This window comes from Nycticebus coucang, chromosome 14, assembly GCF_027406575.1.
Source record: "Nycticebus coucang isolate mNycCou1 chromosome 14, mNycCou1.pri, whole genome shotgun sequence".
NCBI lineage: Eukaryota > Metazoa > Chordata > Mammalia > Primates > Lorisidae > Nycticebus > Nycticebus coucang.
The window spans coordinates 19,047,129-19,071,840 of NC_069793.1; the positions used below are offsets into that span (position 1 = coordinate 19,047,129).

The 24,712-nt window shown below is 45.7% G+C and overlaps 1 protein-coding gene across 5 annotated transcripts in view; it reads right to left on the minus strand.

Annotated features, from left to right (window-relative positions):
- Positions 1 to 1,660: 1,660 nt before the first annotated feature.
- Positions 1,661 to 24,712, minus strand: part of ATG13 (autophagy related 13) — a 57,198-nt gene continuing 34,146 nt past the window's right edge. For 4 of the 5 annotated variants that reach the window (XM_053560517.1, XM_053560516.1, XM_053560514.1 and 1 more), the window contains 14 exons: positions 24,108 to 24,154; positions 22,983 to 23,123; positions 20,727 to 20,767; positions 19,948 to 20,044; positions 19,503 to 19,601; positions 17,176 to 17,269; positions 13,252 to 13,350; positions 12,399 to 12,509; positions 11,832 to 11,968; positions 8,378 to 8,492; positions 7,763 to 7,840; positions 7,437 to 7,553; positions 6,718 to 6,846; positions 1,661 to 3,901 (listed from right to left, as the gene is read on the minus strand). In XM_053560517.1, coding sequence (XP_053416492.1) covers positions 3,824 to 3,901; positions 6,718 to 6,846; positions 7,437 to 7,553; positions 7,763 to 7,840; positions 8,378 to 8,492; positions 11,832 to 11,968; positions 12,399 to 12,509; positions 13,252 to 13,350; positions 17,176 to 17,269; positions 19,503 to 19,601; positions 19,948 to 20,044; positions 20,727 to 20,767; positions 22,983 to 23,123; positions 24,108 to 24,154 — 1,383 coding nt within the window. In that variant the 3' untranslated portion in view covers positions 1,661 to 3,823. The remainder of the gene's footprint in view (positions 3,902 to 6,717; positions 6,847 to 7,436; positions 7,554 to 7,762; positions 7,841 to 8,377; positions 8,493 to 11,831; positions 11,969 to 12,398; positions 12,510 to 13,251; positions 13,351 to 17,175; positions 17,270 to 19,502; positions 19,602 to 19,947; positions 20,045 to 20,726; positions 20,768 to 22,982; positions 23,124 to 24,107; positions 24,155 to 24,712) is intronic. The other variant, XM_053560518.1, reaches the window with a different exon arrangement.

Genomic DNA, 24,712 nt, shown 5'->3' on the forward strand with positions numbered 1-24,712 from the left:
TTGCACAACTGTGGCCCTCGTCCAGGTACCTCGAGGCAGAGGCATTGGCTACCTCCCCTCTCTCCCTCGATCTGCTTGTCTCTAGGTGGGTGACTTTGGGACAGGTAGGCAGTGACCCAGGAAAGCAGGAGAGTGACCAAACCCAGGGAGCTGTTGACTGGGTGAGCTCCTGGCAGGGCTCCCTGCTGAATGACTCAAATGCCAACTTACCAAAACCTTAGCCTCTTCAGGGGTTCTGGGGTAGAGTGTGAGCAGATGCTTTAAAGGGGTGGGACACTAAGAAAAAAAGGAAAACAGGCCTGGGCGCAATGGCTCAATTTTATAATCCTAGCACTCTGAGAGGCCAAGGCGGGTAGAGACCAGCCTAAGCAAAAGCAAGACCCCATCTCTACTAAAAGTTGAAAAATTAGCCAGGTGTTGTAGTGAGTACCTGTAGTCCCAGCTACTCAGGAAGCTGAGGCAAGAGGATCACTTGAGCCTAAGAGTTTGAGGTTGCTGTGCACTATGATGTCACTGCACTCTCTACCCAGGGAGACAGACTAAGGCTCAAAAAAAATAAAAAAGGTGGGGGGAAGGGTGGGGTGGGACACTGTTGCTAGTCAATGGACAGCCAAGCACTTTGCTTAGGGGGATCACAATTGACGGTGATGTTAGAACAGTCTCTTCACCATGTGTGACCCAGGTCTTGGGCAGTTCTGTCCTAGCTGGGTGTATAGTCAGTGTCACATGCAGGTTACTAAAAGCAAGGGCTCCCAGGCCCTGGTTTTTGGCTGAATTTAGAATTTTCTTTTCCTTTTTTTTTTTTTTTAATATCCTTCAATAAAAGCTGAAGAATTTAGTTTTCTAATTAGCTCTTTTTTTGTCCTGAGGCCTAGCTTCAGTCTAATAGGGGTGGGGAGGCAGCTCAGCCCTCATCAGCTTTTCTCTTTTGCCTTTAGAACAGTAGTTCTCAACGAGCCATAGGAACAGTATTAAAGGAACACAGCATTAGGAAGATTGAGAACCACTGCTCTAGAATCATCTCTGCCTCTGGGATATAGGCTCCACCCTTGGCTCCCCACCCCCATCGTAGGGTGATGCTGTGGGGTTGCAGTGCCTGGAGGCCAGGCTGACTGATCTCTCTCTTCCTGGGACTTTTCTCTCTTCCTCAGAGATGGCCTGGTAGCCTCCATAGAGACTCTGGTCAGATCAGGGCAGCTAACTTCCTGCTCCTTCCTGCCACCCCTTCCCTTCTCAGGCTATTCTCTGGCCTCGCTCAGCCACAACAGGCTCCAGACAGCTTGGGGAGCCCCCTACTCCCGCCTGGGACCTTGTTTTTCTTGCTGTCCTGTAAGGGGATGATGACAGTGTCCTAAATTTTACGGAGATTTTTCTAGATTTTTCTATACTTCATATCCTTCCTCACAGAATATTCAAGTAGAAGCCCCAGGATGGGGAAAGTGAGGCACTGGCAGGTTTCCTGACCAGCCCTGGGTTGCACAGCTGGTAGGTGGCCAAGGCCAAGCCCCAGGACTCCAACAGCCCTGCTCAGCTCTGAAGTCTTTTAATGCTTCCCAATATCCCACTTTTCCCTCTCTGTGGAAGCTGTTGGTGACCCAGACCTGCAGTGGGGAGGGTGGAACACTAGGTTTTAAGACAATTTGCAGGACAGGAGGCTGTAAAGTACAGAAAAGATTTTACTGGAAATCTCTTGAATACATCTTGAAGTGTAACTCAGTATTTCCAAACAAAATAGGCTGGAGGAGGAGGAAGGACTCTACCACCTGGAGACAGATGGCTGGTCCCCAGGGTGCTGCAGGAGTTGGTCTAGGGCTTATACCTTTTATGGTACACAGATGAGGGGCAAGGGCCAGCTTGCAAGTTGCTTTATTCCTCCCAGGTTCAGCTTAAAGTCAGGGCCAAGCCTTCCTGGCCTTCTCACGTGGGGCCCTGTGAAAGGCTGCTGCCAACAGATGCCAACAGGGAGTCAAAGAGGACTGCCTTGGACAACAGTGGCCAATGGCCAACAGGCCTTTCCATGCAAGGACTGAGAAAGAGGGCAGCAGCTGGGGTTGGGGAATCAGTAATTTGTCAGGGGCCTTTCTCCTCCTCACAGCCAGTGATTTGTGGCTGTATCTAGTTTAGCAGGCCACGCAAGTGCTCTGCCTCAAAGACAGGAGTTGCCACCACTGCTGGGAACATTTATTTTGTGGCAGCTGAAGCATGCATGAACTCGAGGCCCCTACCAGAGCCTGCCCCAGCCCTCAGAGGTCTTGTAGGTGGAACAGTGTCACATGGAGTTTAGTAACAAGCAATTGAGAGCCACCTGCTGCATGGAAGCACAGCTACTGCTGATGAGTGCCCCAAGTTGGCCAGGAGGAAAGGGGCAGGCCCAGCTCTCTTCGGTCGGGGCTCCCAGCAAGACTGGGAGAGGACAGGTGACAGGCAGGTACAGCTAGGCACTTGACTTATTTCAAGTAAAAATACCTGAAGGGTTAAGTCAATCACATGCTCAGCTTTGGTTTCTCAACAAGAAGCCAATCCAGCTAGTAAACCCCAGGGCAGTATACAGACCCTGGGGCTAAAGGGAGGTGGTGGCCAGGCCTAGGCAGGAGGAGGAAAAGCTCCACAGTCTAGCCTCAAAGATCAGAAACAAGTACCCCAGCAGGAGGGAGACACGCAAAGTCCCTTGGGCACTATGCATGGTCATCACATTTAGCGCCCAAGACTTCCTGGGCAGCCAAAATGGAGTCAGTTATTCTGCAGAAGCTGTGGGAGACCCAAGACTCTCACCAGGAATATGTCAGTGTCCCAGGTATAGCCTTTAGTCAATTCGAATGCAGCAATTCTGGAAGGTTGCTTTGCCCTCAGCCAGCCCTATTCCTCAGAGCAGCAACCAGACTCTGAAGAGCCTCCACAGGCAGAGCCACTGTCCCAGGAAGAAGCCCTCCACCTTCCCCAAGTGAAAACATCTAACCTCAAACATATTTTCTCTATAAAATATCTGATTTCTTTGAAAGTAATAAATATTTACTGTGTTCTATAACCCAAGAGCAGCAGTGGGGAAGGAAATGAAGAGAACCTTTGCCGTGACTCCCAGTGACAGAAGTCTAGAGACACAAGATTGTTATTTCCCATGTCGCTGAGGAGCAGAGCACAGGCGGCCAAGGGCTGCTCAGACCCTCTAGGAAGTGCTGCACCACCTTTGGGATGGGGATGGCTGGCTCTGGAGCTCTCAATACCCTGGGCGGACAGGCCTGTCATATTGCCAGAAGTACAGGCACAGGTGGCAGAGAGAAGGAGAGAGAGGAAGAAGCTAGCAGGAGGTGAAAGAGACAACAAAGAACCTAAAGACTCCCTCTCCTTCCTCCCAATACTGTCGTCTTCCTCTTCCTGGCTCCGTACCAGTTTCTGGGTTGCCAGTTGGAATGTCAAATGGTTGATGGTAACAGCAGGCAGGCAAGGGGCCAGCTTCAGGGCAGGCCCAGACTAGAGGCTGGCAGCAGGAGGAACAGGATGACACCCTTATGAAGCAGCTGACAATGGGCAGGGCACTCAGATGAGCCTTCCAAGGGCCCTTTTGTACAAAGGGTCTTCCCATCTTCAAGGCCAGAGGGGAGTCCTCTCAATGCTGGTATTGGGCTTCACTGCTGTAATGGGTTTAACTGTTGCTATGGAGTTTCCAGGAGGTCCAAGAGCAGGGATTTTTGGGTCCCCACAGGGGAAACAATCCTCCCCTCCACCTGGCTTGGAACAGGATAAGGGATGGAAGCAGCTGATGCATGGGAGGCTCTCTGTCCCCTGGGGCCACAAAAGGAGGGTGCTGCTGGTACTCAGGACACTTTTACTGCAGGGTTTCTACAAAGGCATCGAATTCTCGCACATTCTTTTCATGCACAGCCAGCTTCTCTGGTAATGAGTCCTGTAACAAGAAGGGAGAGAAGAGCTGATTATTCAGGTAGGGCCTTGAAGAAACAGCCAGCTCAGACCCCAAGATGAGGAAGGGAGTGGGAAAAAGAGCCCTGCTGGGCAGCATGGAGCTAGTAAGCAGAATGCCTGGCAGCAGAGCAGGGATGGGACAGGATGGGTGTGGGTATATGTCAGTTTGTTAGGGCTTTGTGGGGCCAACAGGGTTGACAGAACAGTCTGGGGAGTCCAAATGGGCCACATACTCAATAAGAGAGAAAAGGACGATGACAAGAATAGGAGGACACAGAAACTTAACATGAAATATCCCTGACACAGATCAGACTGACCAGAATAAAAGAGCAAGTGCAGAGTGCTATGAATTAAGAAAAGTTCATAAAGATTTTTTCACACCCTTTGCTGGGCATCAGAACCCCCACACTCCCAAGAAATTTCTCAGTCAGCGGGTCTGTGTCATGGCCCAGGAATCTCCATCTTTATACCAGCTGTGTGTGTGTGTGGTAAGGCATTAGAGAGGGCTGAGAGAATGGTAAAAAAGAGAGAAGCAGAGGAAAATAGAACTGTGAGAAGTTTAACTGCCTCTGTATCAACAGTTATGAATAAAAATCTGATCCTGGTAGTCCCAGCTACTCGGGAGGCTGAGGCAGGAGAATCACCTAAGCCCAGGAGTTGGAGGTTGCTGTGAGCTGTGTGAGGCCACGGCACTCTACAGAGGGCCATAAAGTGAGACTCTGTCTCTACAAAAAAAAAAAATCTGATCCTGGACGGCGCCTGTGGATCAGTGGGTAGGGTGCTGGCCCCATATGCCAAGGGTGGCGGGTTCAAACCCAGCCCCAGCCAAACTGCAACAACAACAACAAAAAGCCAGGCGTTGTGGTGGGCGCCTGTAGTCCCAGCTACTCGGGAGGCTGAGGCAAGAGAATCGCCTAAGCCTAAGGATTTGGAGGTTGCTGTGAGCCGTGATGCTACAGCACTCTACCAAGGGCGATAAAGTGAGACTCTGTCACTACCAAAAAAAAAAAAAAAAAAAATCTGATCCTAACCAGGTGGTCTGTCTCCACTGGCGATTAAACAAACATAAATTGCATCTGCAGAGTTTAACCATCACAGGAAGAGATCCTCGCAGTAGGGCCTAAGCACAAGGTACCTAAGAGGTTGGAAATTCTCCTGTCTCCCAGCTTGTAATGTGGCCCAGACACTGACTGCCAAGGCTAGTTTGGCTGCAGCTTCCTAAGGCTGGAGGGAAGCCTCAGAACCAGCATCACTGCCCGCAGCCTCACATCCAGAGCACTGGAACCCCATTTCCTGCCAAGTGCATGTCATGAGAGGCAGAGGAGTTAGTGGTTAAAAGACTAAATCTAGGGGCGGCGCCTGTGGCTCAGTCGGTAAGGCGCCGGCCCCATATGCCGAGGGTGGCGGGTTCAAACCCGGCCCCGGCCAAACTGCAACCAAAAAATAGCCGGGCGTTGTGGCGGGCGCCTGTAGTCCCAGCTGCTCGGGAGGCTGAGGCAAGAGAATCGCTTAAGCCCAGGAGTTGGAGGTTGCTGTGAGCTGTGTGAGGCCACGGCACTCTACCGAGGGCCATGAAGTGAGACTCTGTCTCTACAAAAAAAAAAAAAAAAAAAAAAAAAGACTAAATCTAGGAGCCAGATCCTCTGGGACCAAAACTTTGTTTTGCCTGGCCCTGGGAGACCATGGGCACATTAATCACAGCACTGGTCTTCTCATCTGTAAACTAGGACAATAAGAAAATCTACCTCTTAGGGCTGCTACCTAAGGTACTTAGAAAAATGCTTGGCACTCTGAAAGCCATTATAAATGTTAATAATAGGCCTGGCGCCTGCAGCTCAAGTGGCTAGGGCACCAGCCACATACACCAGAGCTGGTGGGTTTGAATCCAGCCTGGGCCTGCCAAACAACAATGACAGCTACAACCAAAAAATAGCTGGGTGTTGTGGCGGGCACCTGTAGTCCCAGCTACTTGGGAAGCTGAGGCAAGATAATCGCTTAAGCCCCAAGAGTTGGAGGTTGCTGTGAGCTGTAACGCCATAGCACTCTTATCCAGGCCAACAGCTTGAGACCGTCTCAAAAGAAATAAATGTTAATAATAACAGTAGGTATCGCTGTATTGTCACTAGTAAGCATACTTTTCTGTTTAAAGCAGATCAGGGGCAGTTGTTTATTCCTAGGGCCTCTTAATGTTCACGGGGGCAGGGGGAGGAGGGAGTTCCACTTCAGACAAAGGGACCTTGACATCTCATGGTGACATCTGAGGCTTACGCAGGGTACTTTTTTGCCCTTCAGAGGCAAGAAACAGGAAATGCCCTAAGCGGAGATGTGGTAATTACAGTCAGTATCAGCATGAGAATGGCCAGATGAGGGAAGGAGGAAGGAGCCCTCTGAGGAAAGGGCAAAAACATTAACACTCAGGACTTCCCGATCTCTCTGCCCAGCATGGCTGGATCTGCTTGGCAAAAGAAACAGCTGAATGCAAAAGCTTTTGGACTAGCTTGGTTTAGTGGTCCCAGCACATAGAGAACACAAGGCATGACAACGGCAGTGTGTAAACAATGCTGAGAATGTGCAGAGGAAGGAAGGACTGAGCACATGCAAATTTCAGATAATGACTGCCAGGTACAAGGCAAATCTCAGGTGTGATCAGAGGAAGGTAAGAACCATTAAAATGTCTCTTTCCTGTTACAGGGGAAGATGGGAGGTGTGGGGCTGGGGAGGAGTAACAGGAAGGACCGTCAGAGGAGGGGAGGAGGTCAGAGGTCTGCCTCCTTGTAGTGGAGGCAGGCATTTCCGTACCAAGTCTTCAGCCATGGACTGCGCTCCAATATCTATGGAGAGGCTGCTTAGCTGAGGAGGGTTCTGAAACTCACGATAGAAGGTCCCCAAGTCCATCGGAAGAATGTCGTCTTTAGAAAAAGCGGGTTTCTTCAAAAAGAAGACAGATTCAGTTTACTTTCCAACCATTTTGTTCAGGTGCATCTTAGGGAGAGGAATCTTGTTTACCCCTTTCTCTCCTGGCCTGCTGACTTCTGATCCTGGTGATCATATTCCTCTGCCTTGGTTAGGTTTATGTACCTTTCCTTCACACTCTTTTTCCTAAACCAAGGTTTATCTATCCAGGGTCTACACAGATAGGACCTAAGTGGATACCACTAGAAAAAAATCTCCATTTAGAGCTAAATTTCTTATTTTATTTATTTATTTTTCAGTTTTTGGCAGGGGCCTGGTTTAAACCCATCACCTCTAGTATACGGGGCCAGCGTTCTACTCCTTGAGCCACAGGCGCCACCCATAGAGCTGAATTCCTTTATGAATTTCAACCAGAGATGTGGCACAAAATACCTTATTGTTCAAGGGCCTCCAAATGTCTCCCCAGACACGCCCCTACCTGTCCCATTCCTTTTGTCTGTACCAGCCCATCTGACCCCTGTGAAGGAAATCTTGTTCAAGTGCAGTAGATGCTTCTAGGTTTATTTCCCGAGACAGCGAAAGTCAGGGAGGTGATGGCAACTTACAAAGTCGATCATAACGAAGTCGTCATGGGCATTGCCGCTGCTCCCCACACTGGAGCCGTCAGAGTGCAGGCTGCCTTGCAGAGGAGAAGCTATCTCTGGGGAATCTGGAGGATTCACCTGTTTTCAGAGTGAGGCAGAGTTACAGGTTTGTTTTGTGAACTGGAGACAAGTTACTTTTAACTGGTAGGCAGGAACTTAATGCTGGCTACAAATCCCTAAGCCAAGGGGCATGGCTAATGGCCTATGAAGGATTCAGTGACTCCAGCCCAGGAAGGAAGGTGATTACTGCACTAGCCACTAAAACTGGTAGTCAATGGTGGGCTCACCAAGGGATCAGTATCCTCCAGCTCCAAATTCTTGGGAGCAAACATGGCAAAGGGTATGTCCAAACTCGTCAGGGTCACCTAAAGACATGGAAGAGAAAAGCCTTAGTGCTGGCCATCCCCTGTTTGCATGCCTCCTTACAGGCTGCCAGATATCCAGAGGCCCAGCAAGTTCACACAACTAGACTGACCACACTGCCCCTCAGACTCCCTAAGGGACCCCAAGCTCTCCTGCCTCCCTGCCCCCCATCACAAATACCCACAGCATAAACAAGGGCTGGGCACCCTGGGCATTCAGCTTTGGAAGTTTGACTTATAGTAATTCAGTAACATGCTTCACTGGCTCCACTGAGGAGGAAATTCCTAGTTGAAGCATGGCAGAGGCAATGACACAGCACAATGTTTTTATGCGAAATGGTGTCTAGTCTCCCTCTCCTGTGGGAGGCTGAAAAGGTCACAGAACAGTAACTCTTAACTTTTCCTGGAGGAGTGTCACAGGTTACATATACTTGTGCATGCTACTGTAATAGTTCCACAGTGTTGGGCAAAGAATGCTACTCCAGGGCCTCACTCTAAGGGCTCAGACATTCTCACAGGGGGTAGTGGCAGAAGAATCACCTGGTTGATGGGTTTGTTGACAAAAGCCCCCACTTTTCGCACAAACATGGTCTCCAAGACATCGTGGGGGGAGGCCCGACCCTCACTGCTGTTTGATACAGTTTCTGTATCCTCACTGGGGAAAACAGGTAAGGTTAGCACTCATTCTCAAACCACAGCAGAGATGACTTGGTTCCCTATAAATCTACCATCTGATGGGGCTCCAGCACAGGGCAGGAGTTAGCCCACTGGCCCACCCACATGGGAGATGTCAGTATGTGTTCTGGCTGCTATCACTGTCACCTTGTCTTTTGAGTAGATAGCAGAGGGCTATCTGTTCCAGAGTTCCTGGAACAACTAAGAGTTATACAAATATCAATGAAACTTTGGGTTACAATTGTGTAAAGCTTAGTGAAAAAAATTTTTTCCACTGTAGTCTGTCACTGACCTAAAGCTTAAATTTTAATGGGAAATACCAATAATAAACATCAGTTACCATGCATATACCAATCACAGATACAGGTAACCAATGCCCATAAAAAAACTGTAATTTTAGCATTAATCTATTACAGAGTCAGACACCAAATTTTAACTTTTCTTTATTTTGTTAAAATACTGTAAGAATGGGGCGGCGCCTGTGGCTCAGTGGGTAGGGTGCCCATCCCGTATACAGAGGGTGGCGGGTTTGAACCCGGCCGCGGCCAAACTGCAACAAAAAAATAGCCGGGCGTTGTGGCTGATGCTGTCCAGCTACTCGAGAGGCTGAGGCAAGAGAATCACCTAAGCCTAGGAGTTGGAGGTTGCTGTGAGCTGTGACGCCACAGCACTCTACTGAGGGTGATAAAGTTAGACTCTGTCTCTAAAAAAAAAAAAAAATACTGTAAGACTGTGTAATGTTAAGTTTAAGTCTTACTTCACAAGAGACATTGCCATTATTCAAAGTTAAGAGTTCCAAATTTGGGGTGGTGCCTGTGGCTCAGTGGGTAGGGAGCCGGCGGGTGGGAAGGTTTGAACCCAGCCTGGGCCAGCTAAACAACAATATACCAAAGGTAGCGGGTTTGAACCCAGCCCTGGCCAAACTGCAACAAAAAATAGCCAGGTGTTGTGGCAGGTGCCTGTAGTCCCAGCTACTTGGGAGGCTGAGACAAGGGAATCACCTAAGCCCAAGAGTTGGAGGTTGCTGTGAGCTGTGATGCCACAGCACTCTACCAAGGGCAACAGAGTGAGACTCTGTCTCAAAAAAAAAGTTCCAAATTTTATTCATCAGCCAGCCAGAGCTCTCCTCACCCCTAAAAAATGACCTGTGCTGAAGTTCTCCATGCTCTGTGCGCTCCGCGTTTCTTCCCTATTCCTTGCCCTCAATCATTTCTTTCTTTTTTTTTTTTTTGAGACAGTCTGAAGCTGTTGCCCTGGGTAGAGTACCATGGCGTCACAGCTCATAGCAACCTCCAACTCTTGGGCTTAGGCAATTCTCTTGCCTCAGCTTCCCAAGTAGCTGGGACTACAGGTGCCCACCACAATGCCCGGCTGTTTTTTTTCTTCTGGTTGTAGTTGTCATTGTTGTTTGGCTCTGCTGTATGTGGCTGGCGCCCTAGCCGCTGAGCTATAGGCATTGAGCCCATCTCTCTGTTCTTGAAGGTCTCTGAATGACACATTCCATTTGGCTGTTCCCCTTCCTACCTCCCCAGCCCTTTGGACTGATGTTGAGTCCTGGACAGGGGGCTCTAAGCAGCAGAAATGGGGCCCTAGGCTGTGGCTGCCAGACATAGGGGCAGGGGATAGGAAACGTACTCTGACTAAAAAACAAGGGCTCAAGGAGGACAAAACAGTCTAAGTGGGCTCTGACTTCTGGCAGCAAGAGGTCCAATCTGTATGGAGGCTTTTGAGCTCTTAGGATGTGCATTTGAGAACCCCCTACACAGGTGCCTGTATCTTTAGATACTCCCAGACATGCCCCAGGAATCAAGGCTCAGAAAACTAGAGCACTAAAAGGACTTTTATCATCCAGCAGAGGGAGGGAAGAGAGAGGATAAAGTTTGAGAAGCCAAGAATAAAGTAAATTGTTTCGGTGCTCATAGCTCAGTGGTTAGGGTGTCGGCCACATATACGGAGGCTGGAGGGCTTGAACCTGGCCTAGGCCAGGTCAAAACAATGACAACTGGGCAAAAAAATATAGCCGGACGTTGTGGCAGGCGCCTGTCATCCCAGCTACTTGTGAGGCTGAGGCAAGAAAATCGCTTTAAGCCCAAGAGTTTGAGGTTGCTGTAAGCTGTGATGCCATAGCACTCTACTGAGAGCGACATAGTGAGACTCTGTCTCAAAGAAAAGAATAAAGTAAATTATTTTTCTTGGTGATGGCACAAAAAGTCTTCCCAAACAATTCCTTTCCCACCACTTCACTGTGGGAACGGGAAAAAAAAAAATCAGAAAATTTCTCTGATGAGAAAGATCATTTAGGATGTGGGAGGGGGGATACAAAGCAATCTCATTACCTCTGGGGCTTTCCAAATCAGGGGAGATCAGGGCAGGCCAAGCCAGGCCAAGGCAGCCCTCAGGGTCCTGGGGGAGCCCAGTGTTATGGAAAGAAGGGGCGGTGGCTCTGGAGTCAGAGGAACTGAGATAAGTAAACTTAGGCCAACCACTTAACTCTTTGAAGATTCTCCCATCCCTAAAAGGGAGGTGACAGCAAAGATTTTTACAGCATGGAAATATGAGAACTTTCACTTCCTACTTAATTAACGTCATCATGACTACTTGAATTTTATAAACTGTATCACCTTGGTAATTAGAAAAGACAAACCAATTAGAACCACAGACAGACCATGGCCCTAGACTTCAGGCTGTGGTCAATGCCCTGTTCTGGTCTTCTGGAAATGCCAAGGATTGACTCCAAAGGATAAATTTTGAGATAAGAGGAAAATATTGGAAAGCCCCTGCACTGAATAAAGGTGACAAGGACCAAGCCACTGCTATTTCCTGTTAGTAGCAAAACCCCAGTCCAGCTTCCTTACATCCCAGCTGCAATATCAGATTATCAGGGAACGAAAAGGAGTCAACATTGTGGGCACAAATGCCAAGGCCAAGCCAATGCCGAAACGACTCTTTTTTTTTTGAGACAGAACCTCAACCTGTCACACTGGGTAGAGTGCCATGGCATCACAGCTCACAACAACCTCCAACTCCTAGGCTCAAGCGATTCTCCTGCCTCAGCCTCCCAAGTAGCTGGGATTGCAGGCACCTGCCACAACACCTGGCTATTTTTTTGGTTGCAGCCGTCATTGTTGTTTGGCAGGCCTGGGCTGGATTTGAACCTGCCAGTTCAGGTGTATGTGGCTTGAGCCACAGGTGCCGAGCCAACTACTTTTTATTGATAAGCAAATGTACCAAATTGTATGTTGGTACGGATTGTACCAAATAAGCACATGGGTCAGGGAGCCCAGGCCAGCCATAGAAGTGGTGGAATCACATCACTCACCTGCTGGAAGGTGTGGCAGCACAATGGGCCCCATCAGAAGGGGCGCAGGTTGCCAATCTCTCCTGGTCAGCCTGGGCACCGTGGGCAGGCTGGTTAGGAGCAAGGGGTACTCCACCTTCCTTCCCAGGAACCATTAGCTGTGGGGAAAAATGGAAAGATATAGTGAATCATGGCAGCACTGAACAGGAGGGAGAACTCAGTTCCTAGCATGATAAAGATAGTATGTGCTTTTCAGTTTTCCACCACCAATGTGCTAACACCAAGTGGGTAGGAATCCCTGGGTCTTTATCCTCTCTGGGACTCAGTTAATTTGAGACATGCATGACAATGACTAGGGAGGGAATAGGAAAGACAGAGAGAAAAATCCTGGCAAAGTCTTTCCTTTCTGAAGTCTAGGAGGCTCTTTCCTCTCAAAGAGAGTCACTTTGTTCCTCTAAGTTACCAGAGAGCTTTGCTTCAGAATATAGTACTTAGAAAAATATTTGTGCTGTAAGAGGTCCCTCAACTGCCTCTGAGCAGAGGAGGTAACACTGGAAACCCCCTGGTCCTCCCCAGCTTGAAAGATACCTGGTGAGGGTGGGTAGCATTTAAGCCAGCAGCGAACACTACTGGATAAGCCAGGTCCGCTGATCCAACGCCCAGGGCAGCAGGCTGATAGGAAAGGCGAGAGCTGGAAAGCTAAGCAAGAGAAAAACAAAGAGGGGCAGAGGAAAAGCAGGAAAAAAGTAGGCAATCCTAGAGTGTAACTAACAAGTGAGCTCCCTGTAGAGAGATAAGGAATGGCTCCCAGCCCCCATGCCCATGGTAGAGGGACCTGATAGGATAAGGGGTAAGGACAGACCACACCGCTAGTTTTTTAGAGAAGAAAAAACAGAAATTTGTTTGAGATCAGGATTCCCGGCTGTGAAACCTCCCAAAGGCCTCAAATGAGTTTCCTGCTCCCACTTTCCCCAGGGACTCAGCTAACTGCTTCAGTTTTAAGCCCCAGCAGATCTGTGGAGCACAAGCCTGGGCAGAACTTGGAGCCAAAGCCATCAGGTTCTCCAGTCACTCTCTTCTCCTCTGTCCTGAGGTCCCTTTGAAACAGAAGGCCATCTTCTCTAATCATAACCTTCATCACCCCAGGAGGTGGGAGGGTTTCTATTTATATTTAAAAAAAGAGAGAACACCAGTCTTGAACTGTTTATTTGGAAATTGATATAAATAACTCCATGTATTTTTCACATCGATGGTAGAAGGAGCAAATGAAAACTCCTATTTTGGGCGGCTGTGGCTGAGTCCTGTTAAAATCTATTATACCAAGCCTCAAAATAATTCCCCAGAATGCTTGGGACATTTAAATAACATCCTGTACTTTATTTACAACTTTTAAATATAAAGATGCCATCTGATTATATCCCCTTCTTCCCATATGACTCACTTGATGGGAAAAGGCCAGTCCTGGCATGGGGACCCTCAGAGTGTCCGTCACCACAGGAGTAGGGGTCTGAAAATGTGCCTTTGTGACAGTAAACACACACTGTGCACAGATACACACGGAGACAGGAGAAACGAGAAGAAAAAAGAAAAGGGACTTGAGAAAGAAATGAAAGAAACTCGGGAAGGGGCAGAAAGAGGCTGCAATGGCCACTGGTGAGTCAGAAGTGAAGCCAGTGAAGGTGCACGGCTGTCCACCTAAGGAAGGCACAAACTCGGGAGGGCCCCTAGTGTGATATTTATCTCAGGGTGCTCCATGCATGCCTGTCTCCCTAATGAGCAGCTGGAAAATGAAGCTGAGTGGAACTGGTATGACTTGGCAACACAGAGAAGCCTGAGCTAAGCATTCTGTCTTTAGTCAAAAAAAAATGGGAAGAAGTCAAAGAACAGCTTCCAACAGGAAGGACCTCAGAGCAGACCCAAGGTGTGCCAAAGACAAATGAGGGTGTAGGGCAGTTCGAGTGAAAAGTTCGAGTGAAAGCATTTTCCAAGGGATTCAGAATCTTCAGGGACAGGTGGAACCAGCTGACATTTGTTGGCCACAACTTTAAAAAGCTCAGGTGCAGGCTTTCCTACATCATTCTGGGTGTGTGTGCCTGTGGCGTCTTATTTTATTTATTTATTTTTTTTGAGACAGAGTCTCATTTTGTCCCCCTTGGTAGACAAAATTGCTGTGAGCTGTGCCGTGGTGTCACAGCTCACAGCAATCTCCAGCTCTTGGGCTTAGGCGATTCTCTTATCTCAGCCTCCCAAGTAGCTATAGGTGCCCACCACAACGCCCAGCTATTGATTTTTCTGTTTTTTGTAGAGAAGGGATCTCATTATGTTGCCTAGGCCAGTCTTGAACTTCTGGCCTCAAGTGATACACCCACCTCAGCCTCCCAACATGCTAGAATTATAGGAGTGAACCAAGGAATGTCTAATGACACAAAGCAATGCTTACAAACAAGGGAGGGATACACCCATCTTTAGTGAACTGCCCAACTTGCTTAGTGAATTGTATTGTGTTGTTTTTTTTAAATTAAATCATAGCTGTGTACATTAATGCAATCATGGGGTACAATGCGCTGGTTTTATATACAATTTGAAATATTTTCATCAAACTGGTTAACATTGCCTTCACAGCATTTTCTAAGTTATTGTGTTAAGACATTTATATTCTACATTTAGTAAATTTCACATGTATTGTGTTTTTGTTTTTGTTTTTTTTTGAGACAGATTCTCACTCTGTTACCCTGGGGAGAGTGCCATGGCATCATAGCTCACAGTAACCTCAAACTTGAGAACTCTTCTTGCCTTAGCCTCCTGAGTAGCTGGGACTACTGGCATGTGCCATGGTGTCCAGTTTATCTGTTTTTATTTTATTTATTTAATTATTTTGAGACAGAGCCTCACTGTATCTCCCTCGGTAGAGTGCCGGGCTGTCACAGCTCACTCCAACTCTTAGGCTCAAGCGATTCTCTTGCCTCAGCCTCCCAAGTAGCTGGGACTATAGGCACCTGGAACATGCCCGGCTATTTTTACAGAAGGGGTTTCACTCTAGCTCAGGCTAGTCTCGAACTCAGGCGATCCGCCCGCCTCGGCCTCCCAAATGCTGGGATTACAGGCTCGAACCACCGCACTTAGCCAGTTTTTTTACTTTTTTTTTTGAGTTACAGTCTCAAGCTGTCACCGTGGGTAGCGTGCCATGGCATCATAGCTCACAGTAACTTCAAACTCTTGGGCTTAAGTGATCCTCTTGCCTCAGCCTCCCAAGTAGCTAGGACTATAGGTGCTTGCCACAATACCTGGCTATTTTTTTTTTTTTGTAGAGACAGAGTCTCACTTTATGGCCCTCAGTAGAGTGCCATGGCATCACACAGCTCACAGCAACCTTCAACTCCTGGGCTTAAGTGATTCTTCTTGCCTCAGCCTCCCAAGTAGCTGGGACTACAGGCGCCTGCCACAACACCCAGCTATTTTTTGGTTGCAGTTCAGCCGAGGCCGGGTTTGAACCCGCCACCCTCGGTATATGGGGCTGGCGCCTTACCAACTGAGCCACAGGCACCGCCCAATACCCGGCTATTTTTTGGTTATAGGTGTCCTTGTTGTTTGGCGGGTCCAGGCTGGATTCAAACCCACCAGCTCTGGTGTATGTGTCTGGCACCCTAGCCGCTTGAGCTATAGGCACCAAGGCCCAGTTTTTCTATTTTTAAGTAGAGACAAGGTCTTGCTCTTGCTCAGGCTGGTCTCAAACTCCTGAGCTCAAGCAATCCACCCTCCTCGGCCTCTCAGAGGGCTAGGATTACAGACATGAGCCACCGCACCCAGTAACACATGTGACATAACTACAGTTTGATTACCTGAAAATTAATCTGCTTCCATTAATGTACACTAAAGAAGGAGGGAGTATCCTTTGTTTGTGGGCACTGCTTTGTGTCACTAAGCATTCCAGAAGCTCCCTCAGCCAGAGCAAAGCTGACATTTATGCCTATACAACACTTACAAGTTTGGGAATAACAATTCTCACACCTCCAAACCAAACTGTTTAGGCAACTTTAAACTTCACGCTAAACAAACTAGGACAATAGAAATAACGATGATCCATGGATTTTGCAATGTCATTCAGATATTAACTCCTGCTTTTGAAACTGATTAGAACCATGACTTTAATCCAGTATTTCCTTAACAACCCAGGATGGGGGAAAAAAATCTAAATTTCGTAATTAAAAAAACCACATTAAATTTTCATAATAAAACTCTAACATTATAAAATTTAAATTTTCATAATCAAAAGCATAGAAATTCATAGATAGCTAATTAAGTATTCAGGTACCCTAAATAAAATGTGAAAAGGGATAATCTCAGGCTAATTTAAAGGAAAAAAAAAAACTAAGGAATATCTAAAAGAAACCATCTAATGTGAAAGTCAAAGAGGAGGGGAAGAATGGAGACAATGCAAGCAGGACAGGGGTCTAGAGGTGACAAGGCTAAAGACTTAATGACGTGGGTGAAAGGCAAAAAGTGTGCTCCTGGTATCCTGTCAGCTGCAGAAATGGCTGCCTAGCTGAAGTGGTCTCAGCACCACATACACAGTAAGACCACAAAGAGGCTTACTCTGGAGAAGCTGACGACATTGTCTGGAGCCTGTGTTTTAAGAAAATTGGGTCTGCCACCAAAGATTGACTCAAGTGGAAAAGTTAATGGTCAGAGTTATTGGATAGAAAATGCAGATAGGCAGAAATCTGTGTTAACTATTAAGAAAAGCTGCACTACAAGTTTCTTAGTGGCATTTTATACTAAATAATTATTGGTTCTTTTTGGACTCCTTCCATTTTTAGGAATCAAATCTACCACTGCATAAAACAGTGGTTCTCAACCTGTGGGTCAAGACCCACAGGATCTGTATTAAAGGTTCGCGGCATTAGGAAGGTTGAGAATCACTGGCATAAAAGAAGTAACTACAAAATAAACAAGCAGGGCAGTGCCTATGGCTCAAAGGAATAGGGTGCCGGCCCCATATGCTGGAGGTGGCGGGTTCAAACCTAGCCCCGGCCAAAAACTGAAAAAAAAAACGAACAAAATAAACAAGCATATACTAAAAGATCTCCCTGGTGTTAGATGCATATAAACTTCTGTGACTGATTTTCTAGGAAATTTTTAAGATGTTCCCAGGAAGGCTAAATGTAATCCTGTAGGTTAAGAATAGTTACAGACTAGAAACACTGCAATATTATCTAGTTGATAAGAATCTTTCACCCTTCAAAATAATCCCCTAGAAATCACCACCACTATGATCAAAAGGGACTGTAGCTAAATTTGGACAACATTTCACAAGGCCTATATATACCAAATAACTACCACCACCCCAGCATCTGTTCCCCCCTACCTGTGATGGAGGGGAAGTAGAAAAAGAAGTGGTGCACACTTCCTGGGAGTCTTCTGCAGATGGGTATGTTACTCCAGCATCCTCACCAGCAGTTCTAAAGTGAGGGGAAAGAATTACCAAATTTCATGGGGGTGGCATCAATTTAACACAGGATAGAAAGGGGGACTAGGTAAGGATGGGAACTGTGCTAAGAATTGTTTGAGGCAGAGTTCATACTGGCAAGAGAGCCATGGTGAGACCTTGATAATTTCAAACATTTCCAGAGAGCAGCATCTAGCAGTTTGAAGTGACATTAAAAAAAAAGAGAGAGGGGGAAGGAGGGTGGATGGTGGGGTCTCAGTGTGTGACACACTTTTGGGGGGCAAGACATAATTATAAGAGGGCCTTTACCTAACAAATACAATCACTGTAAACTGTTTTCTTGTACCCTCAATGAATCCCCAACAATAAAAACAAACAACAACCAAAAAAATCCCCTAACATCTCACCTGACCTATCATTTTAGAGAGTATTTTCTTTTCTTTTCTTTCTTTCTTTTTTTTTTTTGCAGTTTTTGGTCAGGGCTGGGTCTGAATCTGCCACGTCCGGCATATGGGGTCAGTGCCCTACTCCTTTGAGCCACAGGCGCCGCCCTAGAGAGTATTTTCTTAAACCAGGCCAGTGTTGGGGGCTGGATCTGGATCTTCAAAGAATTATCAGTAATAGATGCTCAAGGAAACAAATAACTAAACCTTAAAAACAAATCTATCCAATACTTCACGAGTCCATTGTTCCTGGATCTATTCTGACTTCTAGAGAGTTATTTACTTTTTCTTTCTTGTTATTTATAATTTTCTTTTTTTAGAGACAAGGTCTGGCTCTGTTGTCCAGGCTGGAGTGCAATGGCACAGTCATAGCTCACTGGAATCTCAGACTCCAAGACTCAAGCAATCCTTTGGCCTTGGCCTCCCAAATAGCTAACAGTCAGGTACACACCCACCAAGCTTGCCTAAGAATTCTGTTTTCTGGGATCTAGGCCTGGAGACATTTCATTCCAACATATAAATAACTGTGCCAGATGGCGACCTGAAAACCATTTAATACGCCAAGGACATTTCACAAATCACTGCCACTCTTACAGTTTCTAAATAACTTGCTACTGAAAAGTCATATTACTACCATCAAGATCTAAAATGTTCTGGCTCGGCACCTGTGACTCAAGTGGCTAAGGCACCAACCACATATACCAGAGCTGGCGAGTTTGAATCGACCAGGGCCTGCCAAATAATGACAACTACAACCAAAAAAAAAAAAAAAATAGCTGGGCATTGTGGCGGGCGCCTGTAGTCCCAGCTACTCGGGAGGCTGAGGCAAGAGAATTGCTTAAGCCCAGGACTCTACCGAGGGCAATAGCTTGAGGCTCTGTCTCAAAAAAGAATAAGAATAATAATAAAATAAATAAATAAAATGTTCCCATACTTTCTGAAACATTCTGTATATCTCAAATCCTGGGTTTTGTATTTTTTTTTCTCCAGCAGATTTGGGAGTTGGGATGAGCATATGTGCACAGTTGCCTTTTTTTTTTTTTTTTTTTGTCGAGACAGAGTTCTACCCTATTCCCAGAGCAGAATGCAATGGTGTTGTAGCTCACTGCAACCTCAGACTCAGGCTGTGGGCATCCTGCTGCCTCAGCCTCCGAAGTTGCTGGGATTCCAGGCGCTCACCATAGCACCCGGCTGGGTTTCCATTTTTTTCATGAGTTGGGGTCTTACCCTCACTCAGACAAGCCTCGAACTCCAGAGCTCAAGCAATCCTTCCACCTCAGCCTCCCACAGTGCTGGGATTATAGGCGTGAGCCACCATGTTGGCTTTTTTTTTTTTTTGAGACAGAGTCTCACTCTGTTGTCCAGGCTAGAGTGCTGTAGCATCATAGTTCATAGCAACTTCAAACTCCTGGGGTCAAGCAATCCTTCCACCTCAGCCTCCCAAGTAACTGGGACTACAAACCATGAACTACCATGCCTGGCTAACTTTTCTATTTTTAGTAGAGAGGGTCTTACTTTTGCTCACACTGGTATGGAACTCCAGCACAAGCAATCCACTGCCTTACCCTTCCAGATTGCTAGGATTACACACTCATGAGCCACCGTGCCTATCAAGTGGTGATGTACTTAACAGGCAGCAGCAAGAAGGGAAACTAGCCATTTGATTTCTCTCCATGTGAGGTCTCCATCAGTGCCACCTGCCCATTGGTAACTGACTATTGATAACAATGCTCTACACACCAGGGCAGGATGGGTGCTTTTGCCCAGCTACAGTTTGGGAGAACACTTTTTCACATTCCTCACCTGTAATTGCAGGGGTGCATTGGAGAGGAGCTAGGATAGGGACGGTCCACAAAGTGATCAATAATAATCCCCATGATAGGTGGGGTCCTCTCAAATTGCCTGAAATGCAATAAGCAGATTGCAGTATTTTGTTAGAATGTCTTTCTAGCACCCTCCTCCACAAATCCTCAGAGGGCCCTTGACCTTAAATGTGTTGGCCGGCACTGCAAAAGCCTTAGCCATTACAATGCCTAACTACAGACCACCAACTCTACATTCTAGACAGATTGGCTCTGGGACACACAAATTCCCCAATCTGACAACTGTGTTCTTTCTTTCTCAGTTTTATTCTTCTGAAAGGGCTGCTTTCAGCAAAACTTAATTGTAGGTTTCATCTTGAAGTCTGGGGTGAAAAAACACTTTACATTTTTTTAAGAGCTCTTTTGGTTCCTGGGCCCTTCCTTACCTGGTAGACATGAATGCCAAGTTAATTCTGTAAGCACAAGAAAGAGTGATGGTGCCCACAGGGGTGCCCACTGTCCCAACACGAACGGTCTGGAAGCCTAAAAGAGAAAAACTATTAGCTTTTTTTGAAGAGAATGTTGACACTACGCCTAGTGTGTCTTTCCTAGAATCATTCATCCTATAGAAAGCTTCTAGTTTTCCTGTTTTCATTTCCAGTTTTTCAAAATTGTTGGTATTCATCACATACATTTAATATGCTTATTGCTGAAATTAGGAAAACAAAATATTATATAAAGAATAAGAAAGAAGGAAGACTGGGCAGCACCTGTGGCTCAGTGAGTAGGGTGCTGGCCTTATATACTGAGGGTGGCGGGTTCAAACCCGGCCCCGGTCAAACTGCAACAAAAAAATAGGCGGGCGTTGTGACAGGTGCCTGTAGTTCCAGCTGCTTGGGAGGCTGAGCCAAGAGAATCCCCTAAGCCCAATAGCTGGAGGTTGCTGTGAGCTGTGATGCCATAGCACTCTACAGAGGGCAACAAAGTAAGACTCTGTCTCTAAAAAAAAAAAGAAAGAAAGAAACAAGACTGAATTCCTAGAACTTGAGGGAAAACTATCTGGTTATCCCTGGCAGCTCCGTGGACTACCTACATGCATTCTTAACTTTACCTGTATTATACATATTGATTACAACCTACATATGATTACAGGTGGCAACTATGCTCATCTCTGAAGTCAGGAGCACTCCTAACACTACAAGTGTTTTTTAGCCTTCTTACATACCTTCTCCTAAGCCATTCAGCTGAACTTCCCCAAAATATATCCTGTAGGAAAGAAAGAAAAAGAAATGTTACCTTAAACTTTATTCTGAGAGACCCGATAGCCAAAACACATAGAAACAAAAATAAACAAAGCCTTCTTTCTGCATCTGCATGAGCACCTCTCCCAATGGAACATTCAGTTAAGCTGTAGGCACCAGAGTAGGCTGGTGAGGAAATGAGGAACATAATAACCAAGTGGCCACTGTTATTAAAATTTCTTCTCTGCTCCTGCAAATGTTTTAAAAGTATACCTATTAAAGGCCGGGCGTGGTAGCTCACACCTGTAATCCTACCATTCTGGGAGGTCAAGGTGGGTGGATTTCTTGAGCTCAGAAGTTCGAGACCAGCCTAAGCAGGAGCAAGTCCTTGTCTCTATTAAAAATGGAAATATTAGCCAGGTGTTATGGTGGGCGCCTGTAGTTATGGCTACTTGGGAGGCTAAGGCAAGAGGATTGCTTGAGCCTAAGAGTTTGAGGTTGCTATGAACTATGAGGACAGGGCACTCTCCCAAGGGTGACAAGGTGAGACTTTGTATCAATCAGTCAATAAATAGAAGGATACCTATTGGGAAATAAATAATATATAAAAAAAAGTAAAATTAAAAAAAAAAAAAAAAAGTAATCAATTGGTCTGGGACTTCTATTGGAAGGTACTAGGTTTTGATGAGTAGTCTTTAGTTATGGGGAGCTCTTTATGCTTTTCACAAGTCATTCCAAAGAAAATGTATTAAGAAAGTAGAAAATCTTTTCCACCATAGAATAAAAAAGTAGGAGACACTATTCAGAAAAAATGAAAATATAAACACAGTAGAACCTTTCCATAAATCTCCCTGGAAACGCCAATCTATATTAGCAGTCTGAATTCAAAATACCTAAAATGAAAAAAAAAATACCTAAAATGCATTTTCTTATTTTTTTAATATTGTTAAAAATTCAATATACACATGGCTTTATTCAATAAATACTGAGCTAAGTGATGTATAAAGCCCCATGTAGATGTCAGAGATGAAATAAGGACAAATTTGAATCCTAGGTCTCATACATTATATGCTATATGAGAAAAAAAAATGTTCATAAATATCTAAAAAATATGTACAAAAGTAACTATAGGCCAGGCATTGCAGCAAACTGTTTCCCCCATTAGATTAGAGACACCCCTAATGCAGGGCCTCTTTATGGTTCTTCTCTGTACCTACCGCAATGCCCGCACTAAAAACATACCAAATAAATGTGCTGAGGTGAAATACTTCAAGGAAAATAACTAACTGTTGACTAGCTCTTTATAATTAATGACTTAAATTAAATTAGCAGTTTGTTAGAGAAGTTTTAATTTAACCCTGGAATATAGAAAGCTGTGGAATCGGGTGGCGCCTGTGGCTCAAGGGGTAGGGCGCCGGTCCCATATGCCGGAGGTGGCGGGTTCAAACCCAGCCCCGGCCAAAAACCAAAAAAAAAAAAGAAAGCTGTGGAATCTTCCCAGGATAGCCTGTTTTTAGCTTTTTTCTTTTTTCTGAGACAGACCTTCAAGTTGTTGCCCTTGGTAAAGTGCCATGGCATCACAGCTCACAGCAACCTCCAACTCCTGGGCTTAAGTGATTCTCTTGCCTCAGCCTCCCAAGTAGCTGGGACTACAGATGCCCGCCACAACGCCTGGTATTTTTTGGTTGTAGTTGTCATTGTTGTTTGGCAGGCCCGGGCTGGATTCACATACACCCAGCTCTGGTGTATGTGGCTGATGCCTTAGCTGTTTGAGCTATAGGCACCAAGCCAGGATAGCCTGTTGTTTTTTTTTTGTTTGTTTTGTTTTTGTAGAGACAGAGTCTCACTTTATGGCCCTCAGTAGAGTGCCGTGTCCTCACACAGCTCACAGCAACCTCCAACTCCTGGACTTAAGCGATTCTCTTGCCTCAGCCTCCCGAAGGATAGCCTGCTTTTAAAAGTCTTAAGTTCCCTGTCCAGCTTTGAGATGTATATCAGTAGTATCTCAAAACCCATCCCATAGAAATCATGACTACAGAGAAAAAAGGAATTGAACCAGGTAGCTCCGAAAGACTGAGGTTCATAAAGGAAGCCACATAGTGACCATATTAAAGCTACAACATCAACAATCCAACCAATCATGTGTCTAAAACACAGTCACAGCATCTGAATCCCAGTCAGACTATGTGCAAAGTGACGAGGTTGATGAGTAAATCGAGATGAACATCTATACTGTTTACCTGTATAATATGACATATTCGTGCCCTTGTTTTCTGGAGAGTCTGTAGGCTGGTGTCACCCTAGTTATAGCAAGGAGAGATTTCAGCAGCAATGACAGTCTGTTGTATACCGTGTAGGACACTTTGATTTCTTTATCACACCTGAGGAGCACACAGACACAGTCAGCATTCTCCTATTATGTATTGGAATTCTATAATATCAAATTTATCATTGAAACACATTCTGAACTAAAGGTGTAATTAGAGTTCTTTGTCAGTTTATCAATAAATTGTTGAAATAAGACAAAATTTTACTTTCTCATGCACTAGACACAGGCAGATGAGCACCAAAAGGTACTCCATATATTTTTTCCTATCTTTGAAGTGTTACGTTTCTAAGAAACAAAGCAGCACATTTGAAGACAATAAATTACACATACTGAAGGTGCAAACATAATATCAATGTACTCTCTTATGAGCTGTCTCTATGATCTAACAGGAAATGTAGAGAAAAGTCTGGTACTAAACTTTGGACCGTACCCTGGCAATTGCTTTGTATTTAAGAAAGAAAAATAATGCCCGCACCACACATACTTATCACTAAGATTTTTCTTTTGATGTGTTGATATTTCCTCAATTTTCCTATATACTCTTCTTGAAAACTGAAGCTTCAGGCAGGAGGTAAGCTAATCTGCCTTGAAAGAAGAAAATGGGGGAGGGAAATAACATGCATTTCCAATCCATGACCAATACAGTCTGTACAAAGGTGCAGTGAGGGGAATCTTACTGGATGGCTGCCACACAGAAAACAGACAAAATAGAGTAGTCATGTTACAAGAGCTCCCAAGGGATTTAATCAGAGAACTATCTGTACTCTGGGAACAAACAACAAATCCTTTTCAGCTTTCTATGCTGCTCCTTTCCCTGTAGTGTCTAAATCTCTTCGGATTGACGCTCCCTCTGAAGGTCATCTCTGTGCCTAGGCTGGAAGCCAAGCATGAAGCAAACTGTAGCAAAGACCTATTGGCTTTGTTAAGTGCTCAGAATGCCCTCCATGACTCCGAAAACAAAGCCCTGCTTTTCACATGATGTCATCTGTTTTATCCTCAGCAACCACAACCAAGGACCATAAAACAGAGCACTTACTTTTCGTTCATTTCAAGACACCATATTTCAAGCTCCATTGAATCTCCCTATAGATAGGATAAAAACTTTAATTTTTATATATTGTTTTCATCATAAAGCATTATACAGTTATTATTAAAAAATCGGAAGGAATAAATAAGCAAAGCCCCCCTCCAAAATAAACAGGTTATCAATTTAAAAATGAACTAACAACCTCATTTCTAAATAAAAGTGGGCCACAGTATATACAGTATTTTTTTTTTTTTTTAAAAGCTCATTGTCGGGCGGCGCCTGTGGCTCAGTGAGTGGGGCGCCGGCCCCATATGCCGAGGGTGGCGGGTTCAAGCCCAGCCCCGGCCAAATTGCAACAAAAAAATAGCCGGGCGTTGTGGCAGGCGCCTGTAGTCCCAGCTGCTCGGGAGGCTGAGGCAAGAGAATCATGTAAGCCCAAGAGTTAGAGGTTGCTGTGAGCTGTGTGATGCCACGGCACTCTACCTGAGGGCGGTATGTGAGACTCTGTCTCTACAAAAAAAAAAAAAAAAAAAAAAAAAAAGCTCATTGTCTTAATTAATTTATTTATTTATTTTGTGGTTTTTGGCCGGGGCTGGGTTTGAACCCTCTACCTC